Source organism: Lepisma saccharinum, unplaced genomic scaffold, assembly GCF_977018435.1.
Source record: "Lepisma saccharinum unplaced genomic scaffold, izLepSacc3.1 HAP1_SCAFFOLD_622, whole genome shotgun sequence".
Classification (NCBI taxonomy): domain Eukaryota; kingdom Metazoa; phylum Arthropoda; class Insecta; order Zygentoma; family Lepismatidae; genus Lepisma; species Lepisma saccharinum.
Window position 1 is genome coordinate 39082 of NW_028143294.1, and position 18457 is coordinate 57538.

General features: G+C 37.7%; 1 protein-coding gene across 1 annotated transcript in view; it reads right to left on the reverse strand.

The window, feature by feature from the left end:
• Window positions 1-898: 898 nt before the first annotated feature.
• The window catches only part of LOC145983069 (uncharacterized), a 55659-nt gene continuing 38100 nt past the window's right edge, over window positions 899-18457 (reverse strand). The window contains exons 6-8 of the mRNA XM_083116344.1: window positions 10788-10967; window positions 2808-2897; window positions 899-919 (exon numbers count right to left, since the gene is read on the reverse strand). Of these exons, the coding sequence (XP_082972470.1) occupies window positions 899-919; window positions 2808-2897; window positions 10788-10967 (291 nt within the window). The remainder of the gene's footprint in view (window positions 920-2807; window positions 2898-10787; window positions 10968-18457) is intronic.

Genomic DNA, 18457 nt, shown 5'->3' on the forward strand with positions numbered 1-18457 from the left:
AAATGTCTGCAATTTCAAATTGATAAAAGTGATGAACATTTTAAGTGCTCCTAGAACAGTTTAGAATTTAAAAGTTGGCAACGGTGACTGCTTGACTCATGTATCTGGAGACGGTGCAAAACCGGAATGAGCGTTCGCTGAAGATAAGCAAGCTTCGTCTTGCAAGGCCTTCCAGTTACCTGTGGGCTTTCGATGCTTGACGGGTCAAAACCCAGGTATATAGTTTTACTCGACCGCCCGACCAGCCAGGCGGGCCTAGTAAGCGATTCTGGCCGTTTTGCAGCCCTCTGATTATGAATGTAAGAATTCCATGGATTATGCTAGCCTGGTCAAATTTATGGTTTGAAATGTGGAGACAACAGGCCCTCCATAGGCACAGAGGCATTGCCTTGCTACCATGCTGCTACCATCCAGTGTATTTATTTTAAATTGAAGCCCAAGGGCCACATCACCTTGTCATTCTAGTTAATGTAGGAACAACCTGAAATGTTGTCAACATGAGAAAATCGTTTTTTTGAAAAGAGTACAATAAATCATTTGTAAATTGCAAACTGTGTAAGAATGTTGTATTTTTTTCCAGAAAAAAGGGTAATGAACAGAGAACTAGATTTATTCCAGTGAAGCCGAAGAGCAGATGGAAGAACTATGTAACTTCTGCACAGTGCTGGATCTACAAGCCACAAAATCCCGCAGTGCGAGGATGACAAGTAAGCCTTTAGGGGGCCCTCAGCCATAGTAGAAGGTTTGTTTATGCATATGTAAAAGAAGAAGAAGAAAAATGTAGTAACTCAGCAGTACAGAAACGAATACAGTATGTACAAGTAAAGGTAAAATCAGTGACAGATCTACAAGGTGCAAAACCCTGCACTGTGGAGACAAGTAAGCCTTTAGCGGATCCTCAGCCATTGACATAGTTCATCTACGCATATGGAAAAACAAAACTTAGTTCCTCATGGGTACAGAATCAAATACATATTTACAGGTAAAGTTAAAGTTCCCTTTGCATATAGCATGAAGGCACATTTAGGGTATGTGCGGGTAGGGCCCCACACATTTTTGATGTTGGCCATCTTGGAGGTGATGCAATCAGCACCATGCTGCAGCTACCTTTACCCTTCCGAGTACCATTTGGTTTGAGGCTGGGTGGCCCTAGAGCCACATTATGCAAGCACAAAGCAGGAAAAATTCCAACCTTAGATAGCCCCCCCCCCCCCCGGCAGTCAGACTAAAATCAATCAAATCAGGCTAGAAATTCACGAGAAATGCAGTGGTGAAGGTTTCTTCTACCTCTCTTTAATCAGGGAAAAGGTTATGACTGCATGATTGTGACAAATGTATCATTTTCCAGGTGTGAGAAAACAGCATCATATATATGTATGTATGTATGTATGTATGTATGTATGTATGTATGTATGTGTGGGTGTGTATGTGTGTGTGTGTGTGTCAAGGTAGGTAGGTAGGTAATATCTTGGTAATATTTTGCGGGGAGGCCCACTGCTTCTGCAAATGTCATACAATAGTAAAAAGAGTCATTGTTATGAATGTAGGTTGTGGTATCACAAATGTTTTAATGTCTTTGGATGCAAATAGTTTGTGTGTGGAATATGTGAGTGCAAACAAAAAAAATAACTTTGTGATTTTAGACTTTATTTGCTCCAGTACTGATCAAATTTACCCCATATCTCTTGGGAAAATTGGATTACAACAGACTTTTGTTCAACATGTGTTATAATCATTAGAAACTAATTCAAGTTGTGTACTACATGTTGTTTGGATGCTTGAAAGTCTGCTTTTTGTATTGACTATGTAGTTTCTACAAGAAAATATATGTGACTTTTGTTGTGTACCATCCACATGTGTTTGTGATCGTCCCTTCATCTACTTTATCTCATCACCTTTCATCTTCATCTTTGCAATTAGCCCAAACTGGCAGAAACAGGAAGGAGAATAAATCAAAAGAATCAATGTATAAAGAAAATAATTGAATTAGTAACCTTTTTAAGAGTCACACTGCATGCCATTTACCAGGCTTTAGGAAGTTGAAAGCATTGTACAAGGAGAGCAGCTGGTCAGTCCTGTCCTCCCACTGTGCGCTATTTCAGGAGGACCAACACTGATGGGCTAGTGCTGGTCAGTTCAGTCCTTAGTGTTGGTTAACGAATGCTTGCAAATAGTTAATTAAAAATTTGAATTTAAATACACAAAATTAATCATTCTAAATTTTAGTTGGAGTTAGCACTGGTCAGTGTGACTCTACATAAATCCTGAAAGTTTGTTGTTAATCTTTAATACACTTTGAAAACAAAGTAATTGGAGTTTCTGAATTCTATATTTGTCTTATCATGTCTGAATTACATTTTGGATTTTACTATCTTTAAAGATTATTTTTTTTTTAAATATAGGATTGAACTCTTGTATAACACCAGCTACATTATCCTGGAACACTCCTAGTCAGGGGGTTCTGTAAATAATGCATGTCTTACAAGCTTAAAACCTCAATGCACACTTGTGGTTAGGAGATGCATTTTAAAAGAAAACATTACACTTTCTAAAATAAAATAAGGAAATTCATATTTATTAGAGCAATGCACTTATACTGTGAAAGAGAGTGTTCCTAAAGTATGGCTGTCATACAATAGATGAGTACGTGATCTGTACAGAACGTAGACAATTAGCATTTATAGAACATTGCATTCAACTAATTTTTCAGCAATACAAGGAGGAAGAAAAAGAATATCCCCACCCAATATATGTCATACATGAAAAGATGATTAGGATAAATTACATCATTTATGATTAATACTTACACAGAATCTGGGCTCATACCAAATTGAGAAAGGTTTCCAGTCTAGAGCAGTTATTGTCAGTTGTCTAACAAGCAGTACATGCAATTCAGTCTGATAGAAAGGAAGAAAAAAAATTACATTTATTAATAAGTATACACAATATTATTATCTAATAATTGCATATCAGTACACTACTTCTATTATCAAAATCACTGAAAAGTTAGCAAAACAATATATTTTCTCTAAATATTCTGGAATTTGCATCAACGATTTAGTCACAATACAGCTTTATTTTGTAAAATGCAAAACAACAGTTGCATGAACAGATTGAACAGCTGAATTTTGTCAGACTATAAGTGATATCAGTGAATTTTATGACATGTAGAATAACAATGAGCTCCTGCTGAACATAATGGTTAGCACTGTTGTACTTTGTGCAAGCAGTTCCAGGTTCGATTCCTGGGGGAAACTCCAAGATTTGGTGTTAGCCCAGAATATTGAAGACAATAGGAAGCTACTTGAAAGCAATGGTAATGGACACTGGTCTCGTAAGCTCAAAAATAGTGGTAATGGGACACAATATGCTGATCAGGCATCACCCAATGTAAAACTACTTATGTAACTTGGCCCTCAATGGACTACTTGCACAATTGACTTCAGAGTTGAGTAACGGCACATTGAAAATAAGGATCACTGCACTTTGCCTGGTTATGAAATGCATAAGTGCACATGTACCTTTATGAACAGTACATGTGTGGCATCACATAACAGCAATTCTTGAAAACAGTATCAAATGTATCCTGTGTGTATCAATATTGTTTGGAGGAAGCAAGCCAATGTCCTGTGGAAAGTGTGTTTCATGGTCAACAGCTGTCTTCAACCTTTCAATAGTACACAATGGATGAGCAAAATTTCTGTCCCTAATGTAGTAGTCTGGAGCTGTTAAATTTGGGGAGCACGAAGGCCAGGTCAAATCAATGAAGTTGGGGGAGCTGCCATTTGGGAAACCAATCAATCAATTCCAGTCACACTAGTGTGTGACTGAAACAAGCTGCTAGGTCCACATTTTTGGAACTACAAAGTTTTCAAATTTCTCAATGTAGCTCCCACAGTCGGTGGAGAACCAAGAAGTACAATCTAATAATTCCACATCACCACAACATTCTCATCTGTGTGTGGCTCTTAATGTACCATAGAATACAACGACTGTCATAGGATCAGTACAGAAACTTCTGTCTTCATAATAGACTATATTAAACAGCCCTCAAAGGGCCAGGGCATGTCTAACGATCACCAGCCTTACTCCCACATGCCTCAGCAGAGGAATGCAATCATCCAACCATTTATGTCAACATGATGAACCCCCCAGTCATTCTTGTAGGTTTTCATGACTGGATTATGCAACTAATTCGTAGCGCCCCAAATTCCTGACAATAGTGGGTGGCTACTGGCCCCACATGCTGGCTGAAATCTCAGGAATAAAGTTATTATGCTTTCCCCAGGAGCAGCAGCGTATACTCTGGGTCATCTAGGTAATTGGAGATGACACAACTATTTAAAAGATAGAAGTCCTTAATTTCTTCTCGATATTATTTGGAACCAATTTTCGATTCACATATTTATTTGCTTCCAGCATGCGGGAGGGGAGAGGGAGAGGAAACACTGCTTCTTAGGTCCGGTGATCCCATGGCCAGGGTAACCTCCTTCTCGTGAGAATCCACCAGTCGCACTCTCCGCCCCAGAGCCCTTGTGATTCCTTCGGCTGGCGACCATTCTTCCATTCTTCCCCGAAGGTCTTTGTATTGTAGGAGCTCTGTTGTTTACAGCAGGGAAATTTAACAGGAATGGGAATTATGGGAGAGGAAATTTTTTAGCATCCACAGAGAATTTCATTCTCAGCAAGGCAGGAACACAATAAAAGATTTTAGCGAGGAATTGAATGTGTGTGGTAGGTGGTGTTCCTATATTAGCGATTCGAAAATTCATTATTTGTTTAGTGGTTTAGTAGTCACGCAAGTGCTGTGTTTACTGAATTTACAGACAATGGATATAATAGAAGATTTGTATGTGAAACAATTTGGAATGAGATTTTTTCCAGAGGAATTGCAACAGGTCTTGAACTTATATTTCCGTGTCTAAAAACAAAAATTGGCCTTCCCGATGGTGCAGTGGTAGCGTCATCACCTTGTAATCAAAGGGTCCCAGGTTCAATATCCGGTGGAGGCACATAGTGGTTCAGATCCCACTGTAAACTGTAGGACTAGTCCCGATTAGCCTTACTGTGCATAAAGTGGACTTAAAACACCAAATCAATCAATTAAAAGAAAAATCGGCAATGCTCAACTCACTGGGTACTTGGGTAACTTAATGAGGGATTTTATTTCAGTTTTAATTTAAATTTTATATTTTCATAGCTTTGTCATACTTTCTTGTTTTCTTATATGAAATTCTACACAGAGATTAACTGCAATCAGAAGAGTTAATTGATAGTGGTCACAACAATAAGAAAACATTTTCCATACAATATTCATAAATCCTGTACGGATGCTGAGAAAAAATTGCAGGGAGACTTTGGGAGTGGGTGGATGAATCAAGGGTCAGAGATTACCCACTAGTTAAAACCAGCATATGCCACTTCCCAGGAGACTTGAACCAGTGTATGTCTCATAGTCCGAGCCCAATACCAAACTCTTTAGACTGCATGGCCACAGTGCAGGACAATTCTGTCTTCATGGTCTTCCTGGTCAGGTATACTAATCTTTTGCAAAGTAAATTTACCAATCAGAACATCATGACTTATGCATAGTATTAATATGAAAAATACTGAACACTAGATACTGCATAGCAAATATTGAACATAGTGAATACTCATTTAGTAAATTGTTTGCACTTTACGAAATTGCAAAATGTGTAATCTCAGAAATGCAATAAGTTAATGAAATAATGTATGAACACATACAGATGATGTCACTCATATAACATGAATTAACAGCTTTGAAAATGCATATATAAATGAAAAACTAATGTTATGTTACATGTACAGTTATGTTCTTGGTATTATACAAGGGTCGTTCAAGGTTGACCGGGACTTTTATTTCTGCAGAGGAAATAGGTAGCAGAAGAAACACCAAACTATGTCAGTTTTTCAAAGTATTCTCCGTGCGCTGCGAGGCACCGTTGCCATCGTTCTGGCAGCTCCTGAATTCCTTTGGTGTAGAAAGAACTTGGTTGTTGTCGTAGCCACTGGAGGACATCGCTCTGCAGTGCTTTGTCTGTCGTGAATTTCTTCCCTCCAGATGGTCTTTAAGGGGTGCAAACAAATGATAATCACTGGGGACTAAATCCGGACTGTAGGGGGGGATGGGGCAGAACTTCCCAGCGCATGTCGGCCAGAGTTGTTGTTGTCACATTGGCCGTGTGAGGGCGGGCATTGTCATGGAGAAGAATGACATTTCCAGACAACATCCCAGGTCTTTTCTTACGAATGGACTTTCGTACAGCACCACTCAACAATGTGGAGTAATACTGGGCATTAATTGTGCTCCCTTTGTCCAGAAAATCCACATGGATAACGCCCTTCATGTCCCAGAAGACACTTGCCATGATCTTTCCAGCAGACGGCTGCGTTTTGCTTTTCTTGGGGGGGGGGAACCTTTATGCCGCCACTCCATGCTCCGTCTTTTGATCTCTGGGGTTGAATTGTGCAACCATGTTTCATCACACGTAATGATGGATTGCAACAATTCATCACCTTCTGCTCGAAACTGATTCAGAAGCTGTTCACAGACCGTCCTGCGTGTCCACTTCTGATCGAATGTCAGCTGGCGGGGAACCCACCTTGCACAGATTTTGCGGAAGCGTAAGTGGTCGTGAATGATTGTCTCAACACTCCCGACACTGATATTCACCTCGGCAGCAATATCCCGCACTGTTACTCGCCGGTTCTCAAGAATCATTTGCTCAACACGTGCGATATTCACTGGTGTGACTGCAGTCGGGCGAATGTGTCCATACGCTTCATTTGTCACCAGCTCCCGTCCTTCGCGAAACTGCTCACACCATTCATACTCTCTTGTCCGCGATATCGTTTGTTCACCATACTGTGCTTGCAATCGTTTGAAAATCTCAGCTGGTTTCACTTTCTCCTTCACGAGAAATTTGATTACACACTGCTGCTCCACAGTCACAGACACACTGCTTGCCGCCATGTTCGCTGCAACTGCTGCACATGCGCGAAGCCCGACCCTGTGGCCGAGTGGTTAGCACATCGCGCTGCGACGCCAAGGGTCCCGGGTTCGAATCCCGGTCGGGCTTGGTTGTTTGTGAATGTCCATTCATCAATTTCATCATTTCATTACTCATCCCCATCTTCGCAAATTAGCCAAGAGGCACAAAACGCGAAGTAAAATAAACTAAATCAAATCAAATCAAATCAAAGCACATGCGCGAAATACGTCATGCCGGGCGCTAGTTACTCGCGAAGGAATACATTACGTCACCCGCAGGTTTCATCATGATCCGGCTATTTATTGATTTTTTATGTACGAAAATCCCGGTCAACCTTGAACGACCCTTGTAAATTAGAAAGCAGAATAACGTCATCTATTTGAATGTCTTCATTACTTCTAAAATATCCTCTATTATTGACAAATACTGGAGGAATGATATTTTTGCCATATAAGACTATAAAAAAATCTGCTTCCTTAGCACAGACTATTGAAAGGATGGGTCATTCATGCAAATACATATTAAAGACTTTTATTTTGTTCTGCACTCCCAAGTAACCACCACCGTTGGGCCAACATCAGTTTTTACGTGGAAAAGGTTGGCTTTACGTTGGTTGGCAAATTGACGTTCGTCTTACGTTGGGCCAATGGGGGTTGCCAACATTTCTCCAACCACAGAAACATGAGTCAAAATCAGTTTTAGAAACAACATTTTAATGCTAAGACAACTTTCAGGAGAACGCTGAAAATTCCAGAGTGTAAAATAAGTGACGTGGAACAGTGTTTCTTTTCGAATATTACAATCACAGCACATACTGGATATATAATATATTTTTAATGAAAGTTGAAGCTATTTGTAACTTGCAGTCACTCACCAGTCCATTGTAGCTGCCATGGATGAAGTATGTGTTGGGAATTGCTTATTGTTTGTCTCTTTTGCTGTAGTAGAACAAGAACATTCTTACAGGTATTATTGTGAAGGTGGTTAAGAAATGTTATGTACAGACTAAATTCCATGAAAGATGAAAGGTCAAAACGAAGTGAACTCTAGAAGGTTTTTGTGCTACCACTTGAAGGTATAGTGCCTTGAAAACAATGATACATTTGCAAGTGTATGTCCAAGAAATGATGAAGTAACATTAATATTAGTGTACAAAGCCTGCATCAGGTGACCAAGCAAATCAGCAAACACAGCATGTAGGGTGATTATATTTCCAAAGTCGACAATTTGGTGTATTCTCAGAAGCGACTCTCACTTGGACAGTACACATGGCAGATGGTGCAAACAAGCACTCTGACTCAATGTAATGTTGCAGGTTTGCAAAGTGCAAGAGGTGAAAGTTTTTCTCAGTGGGAATGTTCCATGTTGTTGGATCGACCATATTTCAGCCAAGATCTCCAGACTTCATATCAATCATTTCTTGCCTTTGTGAATGACTTGATGTTTGTACCACCCTTCAGTGCTACCTTAGAGGATGTAGAGCTGAAGCTGTCATACAAGTAGATAATGGAGAACGAACAATCTGAATTTGACTATCATGGCATGTGTAGTAATGCAATAGAATCAGCAGCTAAAGAAAGTATAGGATACCATAAACCGAGAAAAAGTAAGCCATGGTTTGATAATGAATGTCATAATCTGATAGAAATAAGAAATCAGGCTAGACTTAGGTGGTTAAATAACTCTGATTATACAAATCTAAACAATTATAATAGAATAAAGCGAGAAGTTAACAGCACGTTTAGAAGTAAAAAAAGAGATTACTTGAAAAGCAAAATTAACGAAATTGAAACAAACAGCAAAAATAAAAATATCAGAGATTCATATAAAGGTGTAAATGAGTTTAGAAAGGGATGGCAACCTAAAGTAAACTTGATAAAAGATAAAGACGGTGATTTTCTAGCTGACCCAAGCGATATTCTAAATAGATGGAAGAACTACTTTAATGACCTTTTAAATGTCCATGTAGGAGATAAATCAGAAGTAAATGAAGTCCACACAGCAGAACCTTTAGTTCCAGAACCTAACTTGACTGAAGTTAAAGATGCTATTAAAAGGCTAAAGAATAACAAAGCACCTGGCATTGATTTAATACCAGCTGAGTTAATTAAATATGGTGGAAATTCATTAATATGTCAAATTCATAAATTAATTTGTTTAATATGGAATAAAGATGAAATCCCTCAACAGTGGAAAGAATCCATAATTGTTCCCATGTTTAAAAAAGGTGATAAAATGAACTGCAATAATTACCGTGGAATTTCTCTACTCTCAACAACATATAAAATATTATCTAACATTCTTTTAACAAGACTAACCCCATATGCTAATGAAATTATATGTGATTATCAATGTGGATTTAAACGTAACAGATCAACTACAGATCAAATTTTTCACATCAGACAGACACTTGAAAAAAAATGGGAATATAATCAAAATGTCCATCAGCTATTCATTGATTTCAAAAAAGCATATGATTCGGTCAAAAGAGATAAATTATATAATATATTAGTAGAGTTTGGAATACCTAAGAAGCTTGTTAGTATGATAAAAATATGCACCAGTGAAACAGAAAGTAAAATTCGTGTGGGTATTAATATGTCTGACAAATTTACAATTCATGATGGGTTAAAACAAGGAGATGCATTATCTCCATTGCTCTTTAATTTTGCCTTAGAATATGCTGTTAGGAAGGTAAAAGAAACTAAAGAAGGACTAAAATTAAATGGTGTGACTCAGTTGTTAGCATATGCAGATGATGTAGACTTACTGGGGGATGATGTGAATACAATTAAAAATAATGCTAAAATATTTTTCAAAACTGCTAAAGAGATAAGTTTGGAAGTTAACAAAGAGAAAACTAAATATATGCTTACAGGCCGAAACCAAGTGTTAGGTAATAATCAAAATCTAATTATTGATAACAACTCGTTTGAACCAGTTTCCAAATTCAAATACTTAGGAGTAATATTAACAAATGAAAATTATATTAAAGAGGAAATAAAAAGTAGGCTTAATTCAGGCAATGCATGTTACTTCTCTCTTCATAAACTTTTGTCTTCTCGTTTAATATCTAAGAAACTAAAAGTTAAAATATACAAAACCGTAATTTTGCCTGTAGTATTATATGGGTGTGAAACTTGGTTCCTTTCATTGAAAGAGGAACATAAATTGAGAGTATTTGAAAATAGGATCCTTAGGAAAATATTTGGACCTAAAAGGGATGAGGAGACAGGCGAGTGGAAAAGGTTACATAATTTAGAACTACATAATTTGTATTCATGTCCAGATATTATTAGAATAATTAAATCAAGAAGACTTAGGTGGGCAGGCCATGTGGCACGAATGGGAGAGGAAAGAGGAGTTTACAGGATTCTTGTTGGGAAACCTGATGGTAAGAGACCAGTAGGAAGGCCAAGACAAAGATGGAGGCACAACGTTGAGATGGACCTAAGGGAAATCGGTAGGGATGGAAAAGAGTATATAGATCTTGCTCAAGATAGGGACAGATGGAAGGCCTGTGTTGCTGCAGCCATGAACCTTCGGGTTTAACAAGGCTAGAGAGTTAGTTAGTTAGTTAGTTGGCATGTGTAGTATTTTACCTGTGGAAACTTGTGATTGTCATGCAGAGTTTCATTTTGTACCTCTTTTCACTAAAATAATTACAAACTTCTAATAAGAAATGTTTAGAGTAACCCTACACTTAATGGAGTGCACATCGCTGCAAGTGTCAGATTTACAATTTCATTATAGGTTTCTACAATCACTACTTACGTCAGTGATGTCAGTTGGTTTATAGAGACCAACAAAAGGGTTATTTTCAACATTAGCTGGTAGGGGATCTTTGAAGAAATAGATGTCATCGAGTCTTCTCTTCATATATCCTGGACATGGATGAAACAATATGATCCGCATCTTGCTGAGCCGATTCCAGTCAGCTTTAGGATTTACATTCTGAAAGGAATGTCAAACTCAATATAAGACTATTCAACTTCTTGAATATTTTATATAACTAGCAAAGTGTTATTCAAATCAAGGGATCAAGTTAGAATTATTATTACAGCCTGGATTTTTAGGATAGGTACAAAAAAATAGAAAAAGAGCATATAATAGAAATGAACACTAAATACTGTGAATAATCAAATGTCGAAAATTCAAAATCTCTCATCCAAATTGAAAAGAAAATATAAAGAAAGGGGTACAATTTAACACTCTGTTAGTATACGTAGGAGCACAGCGCTCACCGTGGGATATAATTATAAGTTTCTTAGGACCAACTAATGATATCACTTTCTGGTCTTGTGTAGATGTGATTTGGAATGTCTGTGGCCAGATGATACCAGTTATATGTTGTGGCATTACTCTCAGTCTGCGCAGACACATCATTTTGATGACCTGCGCTCACACGTATACCAATCTCATAACAATTTTCTGAAACATATTTTATTTCTGTGCACACTAAATTTGTGTTGTGTCACTGGTTTCTGTTTTTATTCTTCAATAGTTATGTTATTTGACTCCAATCACTTATTACAGCTACTAATTCGTGCTCAATCAACTTTGGAATATGATATTCGTCATGAATGAAGAGCAGCATTTCCGAGCATGTTATTATAATAGGTAATTAGTAACTTTGCAATATAAAAATATAATTTTCTTAGCTATTATAGAATAAATAAGACAAATTTTATTTATAAGTGACATACAGGGTGTTATAAAGTCCCGGTACCATTACAAAGAAACAGCTAAGAAAATACATGCAATAGAGCACAATGCGCGCTCTGGTATGCTGAGTACAAATCACCTGTAACTGTTCAGCGAGAATTTTGCTGTCGATATGGAAGAGATCCTCCTTCTGAATGAAGCATTATGAGATGGCTGCAGAACTTAAGAGAGACTGGTAGTATTAAGGACTTTCCTCAAAGTGGACGACCAAGTGTATCTGATCAAACTGTTCACAAAATCCAAACTGCATTTCAACGCAACCCCCAGAAGTCAATTCAACGAGCCTCACAGGAATTACTGGTGCCACCAACATTCTCTGGGACAGCACTAAATCTATACTTGAGCATAGCAATGTGTAAGTAATGCCTTCGGGTACCCATCCTGGGCCTTCTTTTGGACTGTCGACCCATCATAGGTTTGAGCAATAATAAATTTATCCTCCAGTTTCTACTTATTGACAATTTTTAAATGAACAAATAACCCGTCAGATATACTATCGATACTCACATCAGTAAAACCAATAAACCCTCCTCCCAAGGTCCATTGACCTGTGTTTGCCACTTGCTTTGGAAGGTCCATTCATAACGCACCTTTTGAGCAAGCCGAGGTGGTTGTAAAACTATGATGTCATACACATGACAGATCGCTGGTGAAAGTTTAGTATCCACTAGTTTTAGCAGGGAAAACGTGTTTCTGTGTTCTTTCCTTGCTCTTGTATTTGTGTATTTGCATGTATTTTTAGTCATTTTGTTGTGTTTTTCATATTGTAGTGTGAGTGATAATAATAATGTCTAACTGTGCTGTGAGCACATGTCGAAACTATCTCAGGAAAACTAAAAATTTTGATATTGTTTACCATAAATTTCCTCCAAACGAGAAGTTCCGAAAAATCTGGGAGAGCAAATGTTATCGAAAATACAAATTTCAGGTTGGTAACTCTAGTATTTGTTCTTCACATTTTTCACCAGAATGTTACGAATGCGATTTAAAATCGAAATTATTAGGAATTACACCAAAGAAGAGACTGAAGAAAGATGCCATTCCTACATTGTTACTTCCAGTCACACATGTGCAGGTCAGTGACGACAACAGCGTTCGTGCAAGACGTGCAAAGGCAAGATGTGCTAGGAAAAGGGTTCTCTCTAAGGTAAGTGAACAATTATTTGTGAACAGCAGCGTGCTACCTCAAGAACAAAAGCCTTTATCTGTGTTGTCATTCATTTGTTCAATAGAAAGTGAAAAAATCGAAAACACAAAACAACTGGAAGTGCTTAGTGGGGAAAATGAAAATCTAAAGACAGATATAAATAATTGTCATGAGGAAATCAAAAACCTTAAAATCAATTTGCAAATATGGCAAGCAAGGTATAAGAAGGTTTTGCAGTCAAAAGTGGCTTTAAAAACAAGGGAGCGGAAGAAAGTGAAAACTATCGTGAACAAAAATTGAGACAAATTTTGAGCGAAACTTTTACTCCAGGGCAAATCAGCATGTTAATTAAGGGGAAAAGAAAGCAGAGGTGGAAACAGGAAGATATACAGTAATTCCTACATTAACACAAAGGGCAATCAGTGAATGATTGTATATCTACCCACATGAGATCAGAGGTCGGAATTCCATTACCCAGCATTGCAACACTTCGTCGCTGGGCATAGAAACTGAGACTCCCACCGGGAATTCTTGCACCAGTTTTGAATATTATGAAACAGCAGGGACAGTGTTTGACTGAAGTGGAAAAACTGAGTGTCCTGTTGTTTGATGAAATGAATGTTAACAGACGAGTGTGCTACGACAGTGAAAATGACAGAGTGTTGGGTCCCCATAGAAATGTTCAGGTTGCAATGCTTCGAGGATTGACAGGTGAGTGGAAACAGACAGTATACTATAACTTTGATACAGCTATGACCAAGGCTTTGTTGTTTGATATTATATCAATGGTTGGGGTAGCTGGGTATAAAATAGTTGCTATAGTTTCGGATCTAGGTGGAAGTAATAGAAAGCAAATGAAACAAAAACAATGGACCCAGAGCTGCTCTTCTTCCAGTTCTTTCCAGCACTAGCCGTGGGTAAGTTTATGCTTTTACATACTTATAATTCTTCTATACAAGATTACTTTAATGTATTCTGTGTAAGTTGTTTTGCTATGTTCTTCAGTATGTGTTTTTCCTCTTAAAAACAAGAGCGTTGCATGCTTTACAATGCTGAAAATAGCAGACACGCAGAGAGTATCATGCTGATGACGTCACAGAAACCTGCCGAGGTTGTAAACACGAGGATTGACAAAAAGGCTTGTTATGACCAGACCTTCTAGAGTGGGGAAAAGTGGGCTTCGACAGACCTTGCCCTCCTCCTTATGCACAGATCTCAAGACAGTTTACAATTGAGACATACTGTTAACATTAGATGGTTTGTCTAACATAATTAAAAGAAAGTCTGATTTTTCAGTTTATTTAAACATTTTTTCACTCACGACATCATTCATTGCATGTATTAGATCATTGCATTGCATGCTTTACAATGATGGAAGTAGCACTTTGAAAAATGTTAATCCTGATGATGTCAAAGAAACCCTGCCATAAATATGGCAGCTGAAAAAGAAAAAGCCTTTTATGACCAGACCTTCAAGCGGCCGTCGGGTGTCTTCCAAACAGGTAGAGAGATTTGCACATTTTCTGCAATGACCTGGATCAGCGAACACCGTTGCCTTCAATAGAAAATGTAGTGCGAGTGGGGAAGAGTACTGGGCTCTCATTCCGATGTGCTAAACTTAGCAAATTCCTTGCACATTTCTAGCCATTTCATGGTGTTGCTTGGCTTATTTCGCACAAATATGAGAATATTCTGACTTATTTTTTACTTCTTCTCTAAAATATTTAAAATGCAGTATTTATATTGCTAAGTCATTGCTGCATCTGCCGATGATTGGACGCATCGCCTCTGACATATTTATAAACTATCTTCAATGTGATTAACGTAAAAAGATATTCGACAAAATGACAATACACAATAAAATTCATGTGTAGCACCATGCTCGCCATATACCAACTGCGTTACTCTGGAACACATATACCAATGTAGGATTAAAGGGCAGCAGAATGTACTCTTCTATGGCAAAGATTCTTATGAGGAAAGGAGACTGGGACTACAATACCATACTTCTAATTTGATTACTCACCACTTCATTGACATTTAGTATAGTAAAAGGAATATTCTGTTTTAGTATAACTGCACAGCCTTTCAACCCTGAAAGAGGTTGCTCCCACCATATCATTTGGAGTCTGTGTTGGAAGTCTGTCTTCCATGAGAGAGGATATATTTATAATATACATTTTGGGGTCAGACTCATGGAGTTCCATATCAGAATAAACAGCACCACATGCAATTTCAGACATGGCTGCATATTATTATTACATTGTAAAAGAAAAAAACAAAACATTATGCTGTTATCAAGCTTAGATTTTATTCTAATAAGAATGGTTTATGATTAATGGAGTTCTATCATATTATTTTCTAATAATCATAGTGACGTGGATGAATCTTATTCTTCATTCTCAAAAGCATAATCAAAATGAGACCACAGACTCCACAGATCTAAAACTTGCAGGACATAAAGAATTCTTCACCATTGAAATAACAAAATTTCTGTTCACAGACTGTCATAATAGGTGGCATTGAGATTGGGGTTAAATGAAATCAAATCCTACTTAATGACATTCTGCAAACTACTTTGATTTCAACTCACATGCTACCTCATGTGCGAACTACTAAACGGTAGTGCATAATTTACTACTCTGTGGATTTCATAAGGAGGTAAAGATACAGGGTGTTCCATTTACAACGCAACCCGGAGTTGGGGATAGTACAAATTTTGAACCGGAAGTGGTACACATATAATCCATATACCAAATTGAAGCCTTGTTCATGCATATATTTTTAAATTGGGAACAATGATTGGATTTCATTAGTGTCCATGCAGTGTTGCCAGATGTAACGGGAAGTGTAAATTAAATTGTTTACAAAGCATGAAAAATGGCATATAACACACATGTACGGACATGCTGTCGGTGATTTTCAGTTTGGTTAGGTGGATTAGCTTGGCATCTATGGCAGTAAAAAAATAAATGTTCAATTCTACTGATAGCCAATCAGATCTTTAAATCTTTAAAGGGGAACTACGAAAATCGTTGTTTTTAGAAATTAAGACTGTGCATTGGCAACACTGCTGGTGTTTCAGTGCCACAAAAGGAGTGTTTCGAAACTGTATACATCATGCAATTACTGGAAACAATAAAAAAGAAACTTGGAAAAAAAACTGAAAATTACAAACGGCATGTCCATACATGTGTGTTATGTGCCATTTTTCATGCTTTGTAAAAAATTTAATTTACACTTCCCATTACATCTGGCAACACTATGTGAACATTAATGAAATCCAATCATTGTTCCCAGTTTAAAAATATATGCATGAACAAGGCTTCAATTTGTTATAAGGATTATATGTGTACCGCTTCCCGTTCAAAATTTGTACTATCCCCAACTCCGGGTTGCGTTGTAAATGGAACACCCAGTACTACAGTTTTCATTTGGTCTGTCAGTTCTTAATAGTTCAATCCCTTCAAGTATTCAATGCTCCTTCTTCTCTATTTTTTAAATAAAATTTTAGTGATTTTTCCTCATTTCCTCCAGGCATGTGGCAGCTTGGGCCTACTCTGCGAGACACCTATACTTCCTCTAATTTTATGAAAGTCAATTTACATGTCAATATTCATCATTAGGGCCTAGACTTTATGTCCTATAAAACTGTAAAATTTGTATGTAATTATGTCACAAAAATTGAAAATATGTCAGAAACATATATGAAACATATTGTGTTTGTAATATTTCAGTATTTTCCAGAGTTGATTCTCTGTACCCGCTAGGACACTGGCGATGCTGGTCAAGGTCTGTATCCAGGATTTATTGTTCAAGAAGTCTCTGAGTTTGTTTCTCACCAGTTCGGCAGTTTGCCCTTTGCTCTTGATAACTTAGTTTTCACTTCTCCGATGATTTCAAGAGAATCATGTACACTGAGACTATTTGTCTCCAATCGCTCAATACACAACACCAGGAACCCAAAATTTACAGATTGATGGATTGATATATTTTACTTCGCTTTTCTGTTACTTTTGGCTAATTGCAAAGATGAAGATGAGTGATGATATGGTGAAATTGATGAAGGGACACTCACAAACACCCATGCCCAGGCTGGGATTTGAACCTGGGACCCTTGGTGTCGTAGCATGCTGTGCTAAACATTCCACCACGGGGGCAGGCCAGAAATTTAGAGAAATGTAAAGTATATCTTCTTTAACTTTTTTATCTTGAACTAATAGCTGAACAACACTAACAGATATGGTACCCTCTGTTTCAAAACTACCAACTACATCAGCAAGAATGTGAAGATTGGAGGAGTATTACTGAATTGCTTGAAGCCATGTCCCCCCACTGTGCCACCGCCGGCTTTGGTGGCAATGGAATATCCAGTGCAGCCTTCTTTTTGGGCCTCACTTAGTGATGGACACTTCAAAAACACTTTTTTCATATTTGACATAAGGCAATCTATATACTTTGGGATATCTTGCTCAAATTTCTCACATAGCCTATGAAGTTCATGTGCCATATAGATGATATGAACAATTTTCGAATAGAGAACCTTTAAGGCTTTTACTGCCTTCAGCATAGACCTAGCCAGCATCTGTAACAAGTAGAAGAATTCTGTCATGCAGAACACCTTCTGGTAAATAGTAGCTGCATTGAGTTTTCAATATAGCCAGCGATTGTCGAGTGGTTTACATTCTAAATCTGTTCAACATGCACAAGGATTATTTATCCTGACTGTTCCACTTCCAGAATACCCAGCACGTCATTAACTATGTAATGCCCACAACAGTCTGTCATATCGTCAACTGATAACCACACGTTTTTGTCTTCATTTTATCTCGAATGTTATATGTAGTTTCTCTGTATGTATTTCTCACATAGACCTTGCTAACAGTTGGGCTGAAAAGTTCGTAGGCTAACATAGTAAAAAATATTTTTTTGACAAAATTCGATTTTATTATTCAATATAGTTGCCTTCGAGGGCGATACAACGATTATAGCGGTCATACAATTTTTCGATGCCATTTTTATAGTACGATTTCTCTTTAGCCTCAAAATAGGCCTCAGTTTCGGCAATTACCTCTTCATCAGTGCTAAATTTCTTTCCAGCGAGCATTCTTTTAAGGTCTGTAAACAGGAAAAAGTCACTGGGGGCCAGATCTGGAGAATATGGTGGATGGGGAAGCAATTTTATTACGGTTGAATATCGCTAAACATTGCTCCGAATCATCAAAACGTTGTTGCTTTTGATCGATTGTGAGCATGCGCGGCACCCATTTTGCACTCAGCTTTCGCATGTTCAAATATTCATGCACAATATGTCCAACACGTTCCTTTGATATTTTTAAAGTCTCAGCTATCTCGATCAACTTCACTTTACGATCATTTAAAATTATTTTGTGGACTTTTTTTATGTTTTCGTCGGTAACAGCCTCTTTGGGGCATCCACTGCGTGCATCGTCTTCGATGCTCATTTCGCCTCATTTAAATTTAGCAAACGGTTGATTTTCCTGGTGCAGAGTCCGAATAATGTTTATCAAGCCAAGCCTTGGCTTCAACAGTATTTTTTTTCGCCAAAAAG